The sequence below is a fragment of the Morus notabilis genome, unplaced genomic scaffold (assembly GCF_000414095.1).
Source record: "Morus notabilis unplaced genomic scaffold, ASM41409v2 Scaffold365, whole genome shotgun sequence".
NCBI lineage: Eukaryota > Viridiplantae > Streptophyta > Magnoliopsida > Rosales > Moraceae > Morus > Morus notabilis.
In genome coordinates this window covers 91664-109384 of record NW_010362906.1, presented here as the reverse complement: position 1 = coordinate 109384, position 17721 = coordinate 91664, and the positions used below count along the sequence as shown (strand labels likewise).

Below are 17721 nucleotides of genomic sequence, written 5' to 3'. Positions count from 1 at the left end.
GGGGGGGGGGGGGGGGGGGGGGGGGCGGTCGGAGAAGTCCATCCCCACCCGGTGCAGTCGAACGGAGAACAAAGAACAGCGAGGAAAGAAGAAAATGAGAGTAGAAAAAAATGGAAAACGAGAAAATAAAAATGAGTATAAACCGTTTTCAAAAATGTATACAAAATATGAAAAGGGTAAAAAACGTTTTCAGTTATAATTTTAAGAAAACACAAACCAAAGGCCTTTTGAAGGTATTTTCAGTTGTTATTCCTCGAAAAATGTGAAAAAGTTTTTGAGAATGAAACCAAACGCGAAGCTCTCTAGTTTTTCCATTTCCTCTTTCTTTTCGCCTCCTTCTCTCTTTTTCACAGAAACCTCAAGCTCTTATGCCTTCTGTTGTTTCTCATTGAAACCCTAAGCTCTTATCCCTCTTCCATTTTCTCTTTTTCTTCGCCTCCTTCGCCTTTTTTCATGGTTTCATTTTTGTTTCCTTTCTCCCTTGATTTTCGCCGGCATTGTTGGCTTTTACTGCTTCCTTCTTCTGCCTTCTTCGGGTGTTTTAAGTTGTGGCTTTGGTTTGATTTTTTCCTATTGTTTTGGTGGATGTTCCTTCGGTTCATCTGGGTTTTTCTGTGGCTTTTCTAGGCTGCCTCTGTCCTGGTTTGATTTATGATTTTATTTGGATTTTTGTGTCATTTTGGGGGATGCATGTTCGATCCTTTTTTCCCTTCTGGTTTTGATATCCTTTTCTGCGTTTCTCTTTATTATTTGCTTTTGTGCTTCATGCATTTAAATTTTTCTGTACTTATTAAGATTTGATGCAATTTCTGATTGGATCACATAAATGGTTTTTGAGAAATTTTCCTTGAACGCTTTGTGTTTGTTCTGGATTGGTTCTTTTATTCGGAGAGTAGTTTTTATCTAGATGCTTCTATGTTGTTCTGGCTGATTTTGGTTTTTTTTCCCGTATTTATTGAGTTGCTGATCTGTAGGTGCACGATGTTGATTTGTCCTGCTATAATGAAGATCTATGATTGCTTTGCTGCAGAGGTATTAAATGGATTCCTGTTTTTTCCTCATTATTTGTGACGAACGAAAAATTTTAGAAAAAAAAAATCCTCTGCCTTTTTTTTCCCTTTGTTTTCCTTTCCCTGGGGACATTGTTACATTTGTTTTTTTTTCTTTTCCTTATTATGAGTAATACATTGTTTTTATTATTTAATTAGGAAATTTTAATTCTTTACCTTTTATAAACCGACTTCATACTCTTATGTGTGCCTTTTTTACAAGCTATGTATCTGTTCTCTTCTTCTTTATTTAACCATGTTGCTGCACATGAATTTATCATGCATATCTCTGTTCATTTCTCTTGCATTCCACGTTCTTGCCTCTTTATCTTACCCTTTCTCATTTACTACTCTATTTCATTCTCCGTCATTTATTGCTTGATCAATTTATCCTTCTCTCTTTCACTGCTTTTGCTCACGTTTGGTTGGCTGATATTTCAGATGTAAGGCAAAATTTATAGTCATCCAGGCACTGTTTATAACCCTTATCCATAGCTTTTTAATTGCTACTGTCGATGTTGGATGTATTGGTTTGTTGTACCGGTATTAATGTTTATTCCTTATGTCTTATTATCTATCTTTATTATCTATTGCATTTGTTTAATAAATAATGCTCATGTGTTGACTTCATATTTATTTTTCTTAGCTACGTACACACACACACACACATATATATATACATATTTTTACTTACGTTAGTTTTGGTAAGTTTTTCTAGGTGGCAATGATGATTATGATTGATTTTGATGTGTTAAAAAATTATATATAAGTTGTCCAAAGAATGCTATGAATACATTTTCTTATTTCGATTATGTTTTTATCTACTATTTTTTTAGTAAAAATACTTTGGTACTTTTTTTTTGTTATTTCTACTTAGATTAGACCTTTTAGCTTATCCCTATTTACTCTTTTGTTCAGAAAGCATTTTCATGCAAAAAAATTGTGGGAAAAGAAAAGGAAAAACAAAAATCCTCCTATTCTGTTTTATTACTATTATGACATTCTTCATCTTTTAATCATCCTATTTGGTGTTGCTCAGTTTGTTTTTATTGTCCATTTCTCTTGGCACGGGCTTTATTGTTCTATTAGTATTGTTGTTTCTTTTCCCTTTCTTTTAACTTATTTGGTAGTTTTTGAACAACTTTATATATTACTATAGTTGCATACTCTGTGTCAGATACAACTTATAATCTGTCTTATTGTTGTTTAATTTATTTCTATTGTCCATTTGTTTTACTTTCTTTTGCTATAGGCTTTATTGTTTTCTTAATGTTGTTTTTTCTTTTCTCCATTCCTTTTAATTCACCTAATAGTCTTTAGACATCTTTATATATTACTTAACTTACTTTGTCTCACATATGGCATATAATGTGTCTGATATATATAATGTATTTCCCTTTGTGCAGTTGCCCTCAGTAGGCAGCCACAATCTGTTTATCATACATTTCTAAGAATATCCCATATTTGAGCCACCATTACCATATAAAAATATTGTTATATCTATATTGATTGGTTTTCTTAATCTTTTTTTGTTTGTGTGTTTATTCGTTGATTTACTCATTTGATTATCTGCATTTTTCAAGGTTTTCTGCATCATTTGCTACTGTTGGTGTTTGGCTAGCTCATATTTGCTTCCTCAAGCAGGATTTATAGTGTTTCAGGTATTATTAATAATTTTTACCCACAACTCATTAATTTTATTTATATCTCTTTTACTCTTTTTACTTATTCCATCATTTTTCTTCTTTTTGCATTACTAATTATGCTTTAAAGGTTTTTCTTATTTTTTATGATCTCTTATTACCTAAATTTGGTCTATTCAATTTGGTCTCCTTTTTTTCCCCCTAGCTTCTCCTTTTCTCATGTTTTGCACATCGTTTTCTTTTTGTTATTTTTACTTATACTAGGCCTTTTAGCATAGTCCTATTTACTTTTTGTTCACAAATACTTTATCTTTGTATCGACTTACTTTCTTCATTACTGAATTCTAACTTTTCCATTCTGTTGTTGCGATTTCATGCAAAAATATTATGGGAAAACAAAAAGAAAAACAAAGATCCTACTATTTTGTTTTACTTCTCCCATGACATTCTTTATTTTTTAATGACCCTATTTGTTGTTCCTCAGTTTGTTTTTATTATTCATTTCCTTTACTTTCTTTTATTGTGGATTTTATTGTTCTGTTAGTATTGTTGTTTTTTTTATTTATTTTCCATTTAACTTACCTGGTAGTTTTTGCACAACTTTATATATTAGTACAATTGCTTACTCTCAGATATAAGTTATAATCTGTATTATTATTGTTTAATTTATTTCTATTGTCCATTTGTTTTACTTTCTTTTTCAATAGGCTTTATTGTTTTCTTAATATTTTTTTTTCTCTGCTCCTTTTAATTCACTTAGTAGTCTTTGGACAACATTATATATTATTCTACTTACTCATTCTGTATCATACGTAGCCTATGTGTGTGATAGATATAATATATTTCTCTTTGTGAAGTTGCCTTTAGTAGGCAACTACAATTTATTTATCACACATTGCTGGGAATATCTTATATCTGAGCCACAATTACTGTATAAAAATATTGTTGTATCTATATTGATCAGTTTTATGAATCTTTTTTTTTCTTTTTTTCACCTGTTTGTTCATTTACTAATTTACTAACTTTATTATTTGCATTTTTTAAGATTTTCTGCATCATCTGCCACTTTTGGCATTTGGCTAGCTGATATTTACTTCCTCAAGTAAGATTTTTATCGTTTGAGGTATTATTAATAATTTTTTTTCCATAACTCTTTAATTTATGTTGCTCACACTTCATCCATTTCCTTGCTATGGTTAATGTTAAAATATGCTCTTTTATTATTTAATTAGGAAATTTTAGTTCTTTCATTGATATTAACCGACTTTATCCTCTTGTGTTATGTTTTTAGAGGTTATTTACTGTTTACGTCTGTTTTCTTTGTTCTCTATTTATCAATGCTCGTGCACATGAGTTTATCATCTATAACCCATGGTTCTTTTCCTTGCATTTGATGAATTCGTTCCTTTATTTCACTCCTGATCATTTACTGCTCCATTTTATTATGGATCATTTATTGCTTTATCTTTTCATCCTTCTGTGTTGGATTCCTTTTAGTTATCTTGTGTTGGCTGATATCTCAGAGTTGAGGCAACATTTATATCATTCCAGGTACTGTTAATAATTCATATATCTAACTTTTTAATATGATGTTGTTGGATGTATTGCTTTGGTGATGTGGTATTAATATTTGTAGTTTGTATTTTATTATCTGCATTTATTTTTCTATGCATTTCCTTAGTATGTGATGCTCATACGTTGACCACCTGTTTATCTATTTCTTAGTAATATATCTATATATCTTTAGTTTAATAAATTTTAACTTTAGTAAGTTTTTGCCGTGATAATGATGAATATAATTAATCTTGATGTGTTGAGTTTAATGTCATTTGTCCAAAGATTGCTGTGAATATGTTGTCCTTATTTAGTAGTTTATTTTTTGGTTTTTTTACTTATTCTAGGACTTTCCTCTTCTTCGTGTTTACTGTTTCATTCAAAAAATGCTTACACATTTGCCATCTTTCTGTTTTTTACTCTTGAGCTTTGGCTTTTCCTTTTTGTTATTACTCTTTTATGTAAAAAAAAAAAAAAAAAAGCCTAGCATTTACTGTTTTATTCAAAAATTGTTTATACATCTACTAGCTCTTTTTTTTCTATCACTGAGCTTTTGCTTCTCGACTCTGTTGTTACTGTTTTACAGAAAAAAAATTGCTCGAGGACAAGAAAGGAAAAAAAAAACAGAGGCTCTACTGTTTTATTTCAGTCCCCTAATAATACTCCTCATCTTTTTATTTCTTTCTTTGTTCTTTGCTTAGTCCGTTTCTTTTTTCCATTTCTTCTATTTTGCCTGCTCATGGATTGTAGGTTTTATTGCCCCTTGCATGCTGCTTTTCCTTTTCTCTTCCATTTATTTACGTGGTAGTCTTTGAACAACATTATATATTATCTCAGCTATTCATCTTGTATCAGACACAACTTATAACTTGTGTGATAGATATAATATTCGATCATTATGTAGTTTCACTTAGCAGACAGTCACAACATTTTTATCACACATTGTTAAAAATATTGAATATCTGAGCCACAACAATTTTTTATCTATATTTATTACCTTTTCAAGTTTAGTAACTCCTTATATAATCTACAACTATTTCCCGTTGCAGCACGCGGCAATCCACTAGTTATAACTACAGCTGTTGGGTACTGTTCATCCTCTCACAATTCACTGTTCCCTGTACAGTGGAGTGACGGTTTTGCCCATCTCATTTCCTTTGTCCGTCTGTGGGAGCTAGGTGTTTTAGAAGACGTTTGGTTGAAAAATTCAAATCATGTGATTTGAACTATTTTTGATTTACGTGAATTTTTTATGAGAGAAAATACTGTAACGAACTATGAATCATTATTCGAATCAGAGAACGAATCCCTCTACCAAACATCCTCAGTCTTTTTGCGTTCTGGCTGTGGAAGGACGTTTTTGCCTCCATTTTCTTTTTTTTTCCCTACATTTCTCTTCTTTCACTCTTTCTGTCTGTGCCGTTTTCGTTCGCCCTTTTTTTTTTCTCTTATTCTTCTCATTTGATTGTGTTTTCTTCCTTTGTTTCTGCTGAAATTTGTTCCTTTCTTCTTTTTTTAATTTCATTCTGTTATGTTGCTTTTTTTGTGGGCATTTTTTGGTTTTTCTTTTGTGATTTTGTTGTTTTCGTATCTTTGGTGGGTATTGTTTGGGTTGAAATTTGGGATTTTATGGTTTTTCTGTTAGTTCTTCTATATTTGTTAGAATCTTTTGTTCTTAGTTTTGTTATTTTCAATTTTTTTCTCCTTTCCTGCTTCGGTTACTTTTTGTGGGGTTTTTTCCTCCTTTTTTCCCTCTTCTTTTCCTCCTTTTTTCCCTCTTCTTTTCGTCACTTGCTTTGTTCCTTAGTTGTCTGTATAGATTAGAGGTTTTCTTTTATGGTTGTTTTTAAATCTCAATTTTGTATTTTTTGTATTTTTAATTTTTAGCTTCTCCTTTTTCCTCTGGGTTTCTCCCTTTATTATTTTCTTTTTATGCATTATGTAGTACTTTGTTTGCTAACCTGTGATATTTAGTTCACATTTTTTGCAGATTTATTTTCTTCTCCTTTGATCACTGATTTGTGCAGAAATTTCATTTGCGTTGGTGTACTTTTTCTTGACTGATTTCATACCGTATCTGGGTAAGTCTTGATTTTTTTGTTCTTTTCATTTATTGTATCGATGAGTTGGGATCCTTATAGTGGCCATTTGCTTTCTAGGTTTGATGACATGATGATTTATACTGATTTTTTTCCAGACACATTAAATGAATTGATGATCTTTTAACTGTGAATTCTCTGGAATTTTGACTAATTTTTCCTTTATGTTATCTAGCATGCTGCGTAATTTTAGGGAGAAAAAAATTCGCACTTTTTTTTTTTGCATTTCACTCTTTCTGAGGCTATTATTTTTTAAATAATGCTAGGGCTGTAATAGTTTTGTAATTTAATTAAGTAATGTTTTATCTTTTAAGTTTTCTTACTGCAGTATACAATATTACGTGTTACATTATTAGAGGTTGTTTACTGTTCATGCTACTTTTTTATTCCTTATTTATGAATGCTTCTGTATATACGGATTCTTCATGTACGTTACTGTTTTCTTCTCATGCGCCTACTTCTGACCTTCTGACTGTTTGTGCTTGTTGTTCTTTTACCCGTCATTACTCACTATTTTGTTTCACCCTTCATCATTTACTGCTCTATGTTCGTATCCTTTTATTTTGGAGCCTTTGTGTTCACCTGCGGTTGGTTGATATATAACAATTAGAGTAGTATTTGGAGTGCTTAAGGTACTATCAATATTTCCTTTTTATTTTTTTGCAACGTCACTAATATTTGATAGTATTGATATATTTACTTACAACTTATCTGTTTCATGTTAACATACATAGATGAATGTCCTTGCTTTATATCTTTTACCATTAATTTCCCTTTTTTGGTGTTTTTTTTTCTTTCCCTATTCGTTTCTTTTTGGTTCTTTTTGTTTCCCTGATTCTTTTTCCCCTCCCTTTCTTATTTCCTCATGGCAATGATGATTATAAACAATTTTGACACTTTGATATAATTTCTCCCAAGATTGCTGTGAATGTAGTTCTTTCATTTTGTCCTCTTTTTGTCTACGTTTTTTTTTTATTCAAAATCTTTTCCCATGTCTTTTTCCTTATTTTTTAGCATATTCTCATACTTTTTCTTTCTTTAGACCAGTAATCAATTTAAATGTTATTTAAGTTGATATATATATGTATGTGTGTGTATATATATATATATATTAATTTCCTTTGTTTGTACACTTTATTTTGATCAGTTCTATCTTTTTCTTTTCTTCTGTTTGGTTTTTTTTTTTTTTTTTTTTTTTTTTTTTTTTTTTTTTTTTTTTTTTTTTTTTTTTTTTTTTTTTTTTTTTTTTTTTTTTTTTTTTTTTTGCCTTATTCATCTGGACAAATCAATATCTTACTCGAATTATTTATTCTTTGTGCTACACACTTTATTATCCGTGTGATGCATTGAATATCTTATGAAATTTGGTGCTTTTTTGTAATTGTCCATAATAAGTAGCCATAAAGTGCCTATAAACATATAAGTTTATTTGTTCATCACATGTTGACGAGAAATTCAATACGTCAGCCATGATCATTATATAAAAATACTGTAATATTTATGTTGTATGAATTTGTTCTAATTCTTGTCTTTTCTTTTTTCCTTGTATTTTCTTTTGTCCTTTTTACTCATTTCTTTCCTGTTTTCTTTACTTTTCCACTCACTTATTTATATCTATTTTTTCATATTATCCTCACTGTTTTATTATTATTTAATAACATTAATATATTACTTGATAATATTGACATATTTACTTGGAACTTATCTGTTTTACGTTAACATACTTAAATGAATGCCTTTGCTTTATATCTTTTGTAATTAATTTCTCTTTTTTGATGTTTTTTTTTCCTCTCTCTATTCCTTTCTTTTTGGTTCTTTTTGTTCCCCTGATTCTTCTTTCCCTCTCTTTCTTATTTCTTCATGGCAATGATGATTATAAATAATTTTGATACATTGAGTTTGATATAATTTGTCCAAAGATTACCGTGAATGTGGTTCTTTTATTTTGCCCTCTTTTTGTTTATGTTTTTTGATTCAAAATCTTTTTACCATGTCTTTTTCCTTCTTTTTTGCCTTATTCTTATACTTTTACTTTCTTTGGACCAGTAATCAATCCAAATGTTATTTAAGTTGATATATATATATATATTAATTTTGCTTTGTTTGTTATTAAATTTTACTTTGTTTAACGTACTTTTCTTTGCATATGATGCTTTACTTTCTTCCGTTCTATTTTTTTCTTTTTTTCTCCTTATTCACCTAGTAGTTCGTGGAAAAATTAATATCTTCCTCCAATTACTTTTTCTTTGTGTCACAGACTTATAATCCGTGTGATGGATTGAATATGTTATGAAATTTTGCTGCTTTTATGTAGAACATATAAGTTTATTTGTTCATCACACGTTGAAAAATTCAATACTTGAGCCATGATCATTATATAAAAATACTGTAATATCTATGTTGTATGAATTTGTTCTGATTCTTTTCTTTTTCTTTTTCTTTTACTGCTTTTTTCTTTGGTCTTATTTTTTGCCCTTTTTATTCGCCTTTCTATCATGTTTCTTTGCTTTTCCACTCACTTACTTATTTATATCCATTTTTTCAGGTTTCTGATACAGAATCGCAGGTAATAATCTTATTAAGCAAGAATTTATTGAATTGAACAACAATCGGAAGAATTCAATGAGAATCTTTTCGAACACTCTACACACACACACACAGAGGTTTCTCCCTCGACCTAGACTCTCCAATTTCTTCACAATAAAATCTCTAATCCCCTCATCTACTTCCACTCTTTTATATCCCCCTTATTTCCCCCTAAAAACCGTTATTCCTACATCCTATTCCTCTACATTAGGCGGCCCCTCTACAGAATTCCCTTTTTGCCCTTGCCTTTTATTCCTCCTCACGTAAGTGAAATGCACCGGTGGCTTATCATTACCCGCCACCCAAACTTGCATCTTGTCCTCAAGGTGAAAATAGGGACATATTTAAGAAAAAATACCTTAACAATGATAAATTAGAAAAAAGGTTTTTATCAAAACAACAAGCAAGTGTTGCGTTAAAAAGCTGCCTAAAAGAAAGATGTTTGAGAAAAAATTGTTTTAGTGGGTCAATTAAAAAATATATATTTATAAGATCATTGTTGATATATAAAAAATATTACATGAAAAAATTAAGTAGACTCATTTGTAATAAATTATTTAAATGGAAAACGCGGGGAAAAAAATTATTTCCAAAAAGCACGCCGAAAAACAATTGCAATGTTCATGAGCTGTTGAAAAAAAAAAAAAGTAAGGATACATTGGAAAGAAATAAAGTAGGGAAAAAAGTATTTCAAAAAAATACATCATAAAAAATGAATTGTATAGGAGCTTTAAGTAAAAAGGGAAAACAGGAACAAATGATGGAAGAAAAAATGAAATAATTAGAAAATGTGATACACAAAGAACAAAACATAACTATTTACTGTCAAATCTCTCCAACGCTTTCCTTTTCTTTCTCTCCCATTCTCTCTTTAGAATTTCTTTCTTTTCTTTGTACGCTGTTCGCTTTTCTCTTTTAAGGCCAGAGTCTAGTTCCGCCGCTTAGTTGGTCGTCGGACCCTAGGCCCTAAAGACGGGGACGTAGGGGAGGGATTAAGATGTGCCCTTTTTTGGCGACCATGTTTTACATGTTAGATCTCTGACGTATCTACAATCTCATGATCTCGCTCTTCTCATCACGGTGGTCATGGAGGGGGAATTGTGCGTGGATAAGCACTCAACATCTGTGGTGGAGTCTTGTGGGTCCTCACCGATCTATGGTTTATGATTTTAGTGGTCATCTTATCATCGAGGATCTTGTCTGTGGGGGCTAAGGAAATTTATCTCGTTTTTATTTCATATTTTGATGTAATAAAGGTGATGTTGATTCTTCCATTTCAGTTTGTTTTCGTCATGTAATAACGAAAGTTGTAGTCCCACCTTTCTATGGTGGTGGTAGGTTTATCCTGTTAGGGATCCTATATGGTGTTGTGAGTGACCTACGTGCTCTGGGTCTTTTGGTCTCAGTTTATTGATTTTATTCATCGACTGTAGTGGTTTTGTTAAACGAGATTTTATCGTGCTCGATTGTTAATATGCCGAGTGAGTCTTCCTCTATTGGGATTCGGTACCCATATTCGCCTTTGTGCCTCATCTTCCTCTATTGGGATTTGGTACCCATATTCGCCTTTGTGCCTCATTTGTCTTTACTGATGGATTTCAGTTTTTTTTCACGGTCGAAAACCCTTGTATGTGGTAGTCATTTACCACTATTTTAGAGTATGTATTGATGTAATTATTAAATGAAATTTTCTCATTCAAAAGACAAAATATGAAAGAAAGAAGGAGAGGTTGACGCATGGCCACAATAGAGAAAACCTCATTTCCTTATTTTCTTTTTATCTTTTTTCTCTATTTTTTTTCTCAAAGTTCCTATTCAATTTAATTTTGTTTAAGACGTGTTGCTTTAAAATACTTTTGTTTCCTCGCTTTGCACTTACTAAAATAATTTATTCTAAATATATTTCTTTTTTTTTCCTTTTTATTAAAGATTGTTCTGCAGTTTAATCCCCTATTTTTGTGTTTCTCGAAACAATTTTCTTATAGCCATATTTACATATGTTTTTTTCTTAGTGCTATTCTCAACTACTATTTTATCTCATAAATAAAGCTACTCTAATTTATCTTCGTTTAAATAATTTCTCTCACATATAAGTCTACTCAATATTCTTTTTTCAAATGCGGCGTTTATAAAATATTTTTTTTTCCTAATTACTTTACTGATACCATATCTTCTCAAATGTACCATATCTTCTCAAATGTATGTCTACTTAAATATTTTTTTTCCTTATAACTCTCATAAATACTATTTTTCATAAATAATTTATTTTCTAATTTACTCCACTAAAAACTTTATTTTTCTTTTAACTATGCTCTACTTAAATTTTTTAATTTTTATATTTTGCAAACTAAACTCTTAAAAGAATACTAAATCAATAAAAAATTGAAGAAATTTAAAATATTTATATACAAAAAAATACAACGTATTGAATAAATGCGTGTAGTGCGTGCAAATGGTTAAGCATTAGTTGGTCTCCGGAAGACAGCCATGTCTCCTGTCCTGATCGAATGATCACAGGGTACTATCACATGTTCAAGTAGCAAGCAAAGCAGGACAAACTTCTGAACACGTGACAAATTTATCATGGAAAATCTGGCCAGGTGCTTGTTGCTAAACGCATAAAAAGCAATATCAACTGCTTGGAAATTCGGTGGCATATTTAACAAGGTCCAGTCCAGATTTGGGAGAAAATATGAATGGACAGGTTCAAGTAAAAGATTTGAGTTGAAAAACTAATTTTAAACACTATATAATGAAAAATTTAAATTTAATTTTTATGAGAAAAAATACTATAACAAAAAAATTTAAGTTGTAAATGTCCATTTCCCATATCCACTTTCCGCTTTAATATTTGAGACTCTAGGTTAAGCTTGAACCTAAAATGTTAGTGAACATTTAATTCATAAAGTCCGCGTTGTTTAATGAATAAAGTAGAGCTAAACGTGATGACAAGTGTGCTTAACAAGATTATATTTCTAGGACTTTTAAGGTCAAGGGAACGTATGTATGACAAAAATAAGTTGAAACTTTGAGAATTGAACTGTACATTGCTTTTATATTAGAATTATCATAATGAAAAATAAAATAAAGGAAGTTTGAAGCTAATAGCTTACGTAGGTAGTGGCCAGTGGGCATGGTGGCTAATTAAAAAGTTAAAAGGGCAAGCGTTCACACATACATTCATCAAGAAATTTCGCTAGTATTAAAAAAAAAAAAAAAAATATATATATATATATATATATATAAACAAACAAAAACACACATCTCAAATTGGCAAAAAATGAACTAAGGCACTCAGACAAAAGCACTAAAATCACGTCATAATACATATTACATAACATCACTACTCATTTGATGAGAATTAATGGTGAAGAGTTAAAATACAGGATAAAATACACTAGTAATGCAAAGCATGTAATGTAATCACTCAGCTACATATGGTCAGACCTGCCCATCATCCTCACCGAGTCCATCCCCTGCATGCCTGCAGCCAATTGTAAGGGTTTGTCATAACAACGCCCTCACAGACGAAATCTGTAACCAGAGTACTTTGGAAGCCTGCTTTCATGGCTTTTTTGGTTATTAACCACAAAGTGAACAATAATTATTTCACGAAATATATCACTTTCTAAGTAATTGATACATGTTGGCCGTGTTGCCTATTCATTAAAACTATGTTTTGGGACAATTCTACGCTAGTCTAATCTCGAGGAAAGAATAACTGAGAAATATAGTTAATAAGGGTCCAGAACAAACCGCCAAGATGTAGTTAGATTTCGAGCTTTTCTATCCAGCTGAAGGTTTTCCATGGCAGCTGAAGCTCGGATTACATCCTCCGGAATTTCATCAGTGTCATATCTCCAATTATACTCATCTTTCCTGTAGCCGGACATCGAGGATCCACCTCTCCTATCTGAATGCTAAAATTTATCAGAAGATTGCAATCATATAGGTAGCCAGAGATTAAAGCAGCTTTATTACTTACCAGATGACTGGGAAGCAGGAAGAGGCCTGGTATGAGAAGACCAACGAACTAAAACCAATGAGTTACAAGTAGAATGGAAAAACAAAAGGCAGAAAGCAAATGAAACTACAAAAGAAAAGCTGAAGTAGGAAAAACACCTTCCCAGAGGAGGGAGGCCACCAGCAACAGATGATGATGGCCTTCGAGTGTTACGAGACTCTAGATTCGATAAGGACTCTGTTTCTGAAGTGGTTAACCTCCTTCCAGTACCCCTTGCTTGGGATAAATTCTGTTGGCAAAAAACAGTTGGACATTATCAAACAAAAAAAAAAAAAAAACAAAAATAGAAACTCTGCACTTAAAAGGCAAATACCAGACCTCGAACTTCAAGAACCCTTCAAGCACGTCCAAAAGCAAAGGACCGCTATCTCCATTTCTGTTAAGATCATACCCGTTCTTGCTACTAAATTCTTTCAACTCAGTTTTCCAAAAATCTTTTTGCTGCAATTGTAAAATTGGAGCACCAATCATTTCCAAAGGAACACCAAGCATAGCAATCAAAATTTAATTAAACAATTGCAGCGCTGCTATGCAGAAAAGAATTTACTTGATTACCAAATTACACTCTGGCAGATAAACTTTCATTGTGTGGTTTAGTTGCGCCCACTCTAGGTATTCACATATTAATGCAGTAAGCAGTCTTCCTGCAGTTTGAAAATCAGACAGTAATTAAAATAGAATGAAACATTGCACAATATCCTAAGACTTGGAACCAAAAAAGCTTAATTGTCGGTATGTCATGTTCTAAAAACAAGAATTACGTGTTTAATTACATTATCAATTCCACATCTCGCACGAAATTGGTCAAGAAAACCTATCAAGGATTTTTGGTCTGAGATAGATGCAGGAAGATCCTAACCTATAGATCAAACATCTCTCCCTGTGTCTCGTTTTTTTTTTTTTTTTTTTGAAAAGTTTGTAGGAAATTGTTTGTATAGAGACGTGCATTGAAAGACGGTGAATCTAGAAAAGGTAAATATCTAATGAACATCTTCCTTTCCCATCGACTTTGAGTTTGCAATAAGAAACATGGCAGAAAGATAACTATTCCCAAAGATAACAATTCCCAGATGCAGTGACATGTTAAAAATATCACAACGAGATTAAAGAAAAAGTAATCAATGAAACGTGACAAGGAAACAGTTAATGACATTCACGGGATTGTACATTATCTAAAGGAATAAGCATACAGCAGAATGCAGAAATAGAGTTCATCTTTATTTTCCTATCAATCAAAGTCTAAGAGGAAAAGACAGCGTCTTAAAATTCATGTCCGGAGCAGGGAAGTCAATTCTACAAGACAACGATTAGTGATTGCTCCATTTCTTATCTTGACAAACAATTGCACAGAATACATCATTTCCTTTTCTTCTTAATCAAACCAAATAAAATCTAAAGCAAAAGGTTTCTAGTAGTATTGCAAACTTTAGGTTCTAAATAAGTATCAAATTTCAAGCAAAAAAAAAAAAAAGGAATGAAACTTTTCTTTTCTGAACTCTGTTCACAGTATAGTTCAGAACATACTTTAGGCTAGAACTTGTTAAGTACGACCAGTCTTTTTTCTGATCTAACCGCGCATGCAATTTACGATCGAAAAATCAACATGAACCGGAGAAGTTTGAGTTACTTTTATCAAGTGGAACTTCACCAAAAAAATAAAATAAATAAATAAAGGTAACCAACGGCTCATATCCCTATGGACCATCAGCCAACGGCTGATGCACGGTACGACCAGATATTGCTCAAAAAGTCAACCTTAACCTGCATATTTCCCAGCCAAGGTAAAATGGATATGGGAGTTCGATACAATCATCACACAAACCCACCACTTGAGCTGAAATGACAGCCCACTTGCCAAAAGCTAATTACCAACCAATTTAGATGGAGAGAAAGAAAACAGAAATTTATATATATATATATATATAGAGAGAGAGGGAACCTGAAGGAGAAGCGTGAAGTTGTTTGGCACGATCGTTACAGCTCCCAAGTAATGCAGGAGGCAAACCTTCTTCCTTCTCAATAACACGATCTTCCTCTTCGATTGCCTCAAACACACTTGCTCTCAGCTCAGCCTACCAATATCAAACCCAATTAATCTAACAAAACTTGAAAAATCAAAAACCCAATAACCATAACTTGATGAAATGAAATAAGATTTTTTTTCTCCATAAAGCAAGAACCATGGGAAATCCAATACCTTCTAAGAAACCCTAATATATCCCACTGTTCAAATCGAAGCTTAAACTTTCTAAATAAAGACCGTCCTCGTAAAATTTGAAGCTTCATTTTTATGATTTCCTTTTACAGAACGGTTTTTATGTATCTATTTGAACTTCAAATTCGCAAAGTTCAAAACCGTAGAAGATGAAACAACTAAACACCACAACCAACACCAGCTCCTCCGATTAACAAAACAAAAAGCTCAAATTTCCAGTTTGGGATCGGCTCCGAGCGAAGTCTCAGAAGATCCGAAAGGGAAATTGCGCAAGAAAAACAACGAAATCGAGAGAAAACGGAAATGAGGATAAAGTTGGGTTGTACCCGGATCTTGGCGAGGACGCCCTTCTTCTCGAGAGTGCGAGTGACTAGGGTTTTGAGGTCCATCATCTCCCTCGTGTAGTCGTCCATGGCGGTTCAGAGTCTCAGCGGATTTCGAATTGGACTCTTCTGCTAAGCTTCATTGCCTTCTCTCTCTTCTCTCTCTCTCTCTCTCTCAACGTTTTGAATTGGACAGATGCTTTGCTTCAGCGGTTGTTTGTACGTGCGACTGCGAGCGATAGGAGAGAGAGAGAGAGAGAGAGAGAGAGAGAGCAGTGGGTGCCATAATGGGTCATTTTGGTGAATGTGGGCTCCACTAACACGAGGCATTTGTTTATCTGGGCCATCTCCATTTCACTCTTTTTGGGCCTCCTTAATTAGCCCATTAACGGGGTCCAACAAGGACCGTATTTGCTGAACCAAACCAGGGGGCTGTGAAATCTGTAAAGTGTAGTTTGAATTGCAATTTGAATTGATATTTGAATATCCGTTAAAAGCGAAAATCTGAATAGTAAAAAAAATTTTGAAATATATGTCTTGACTAGATATATGTTGAAAACCATAAACTTAGAAGAAAATGTGTGTGAAAAGAAAACCTGAAACGGAAGAATAATTTGTGTACACTTGGGGCCCGTTTAGTTCGCTGATTCGAGTTGAGATGTGATTTTATGTGAGAGCTTTTTACTGTAGCAAAAAAGTTAGATGTGATTGTTTGTGAGAGCTTTTTACTGTAGCAAAACTCGAATAAGCGAAATGAACATGACCTTGGAGAGTAAGGAATTCTACAAAATGACTTCAATGTTTACTTTTTTATCATGAATATAGGGAGTTTTTTCGGTAGAATTAGAAAAATAAAACTACCAATCGTTTCATTTTTTTAGCCGTTTTCAGCTATCAAATCTGCATCAAAAACTGTTTGTTCTACATATTTTTTTAATCTCATTTGATTTTAATCATATCTAATAGTCAAAAAATTGATCCTACCAGTAGGACAGCCTAAACATATATGTTTTTTAACTCTCTCCATCAAAATGCCAAGACTACCTATATGAAAAAAAAAAACCAAGAAAAATAAAAACAAACGAAACCTATCTCTAGTATCTCATGAATGATATAATAGCACATTCAACACTCCTTAGGCTTAGTTTGGTATTACTTTTCCTTTCCAAAATTAGCTTCTGCTTGTAACAGAAGCTGATTTAAGTGTTTGGTAAATATTCTCAAAAGTGATTTTTGAAAAATTTTTTAAGAATCTACAGTCAAAATCAGAAGCAGCCTAAAAATAACTTTAGCTTTTAGATTGTGCGGGAATCAATATAGTACAATTAATGAACTTTTCATAATGCCCATAATACCCCTAATAAAATTTAAAATTTACAATCTTTTCAATCTAAAATTCAGACTCGTAATATAATATAATATAATATAATAGTAATATTGTAATAAATAATATCATAATTATATTAATAACTATAATAATATATTGTAATAAATAATATCATAATTATATTAATAACTCTAATATTATTATTTTATTATATAATATGATATTTTAATAATATTATAATTATTTTAATAATATGATATTATAATTATTATTTTATAATATTATCATATATTATATTATATTATATTTATTATATTTATTATATTAATAATAATATAATTAAATATTAATATAATCTTATAATTCTAATATTATTATATATTATAGTGTATTGCACACTTATGATTATATAATATATTAATTATAATATATTTATTTAATATAATATAATAATGATTATATAATATATAATATAATATTATTGTAATTTTTAATTATCTTATAACTGAAATATTAATATTTTTTATGTATTATTATAATATGTTTTATAATATTGTAATTATGTTAACCATTTTAATAATATTACTATATTCTATATCATAGTTATATAATATGTTATTTAATAATAGTTTTTATTATATTAAATATAATAATAATTATATATTATATTGTAATTATATATATTATATTATAGTATAATATAACATAATCGTAATTTTTAACTATCCACAACAATTCAACCTCATAATTTACCAAACGCTATTACACTGATTTTAGAACCAGCACAGCTACTATAATTATAGTTTATCAAACACTCAGCTGATTTTTGTAACAGTTACTTTTTTCTTCAGTACAGTTAAAAGTAATTTTTTTAAAATCTAACGTTATAAGTGTTTGACAA

At 31.1% G+C, this 17721-nt stretch overlaps 1 protein-coding gene across 1 annotated transcript; it reads right to left on the bottom strand.

The window, feature by feature from the left end:
* Positions 1-12194: 12194 nt before the first annotated feature.
* Positions 12195-15730, bottom strand: LOC21400243 (protein TONNEAU 1a). Its single transcript, XM_010103187.2, has 8 exons — positions 15497-15730; positions 14895-15027; positions 13511-13599; positions 13274-13396; positions 13054-13184; positions 12917-12942; positions 12688-12844; positions 12195-12415 (listed from the first exon to the last, which is right to left on the bottom strand). Exons 1-8 carry the CDS (start codon positions 15581-15583, stop codon positions 12373-12375), a joined length of 789 nt encoding a protein of 262 aa, XP_010101489.1. The 5' UTR covers positions 15584-15730; the 3' UTR covers positions 12195-12372.
* Positions 15731-17721: the final 1991 nt, after the last annotated feature.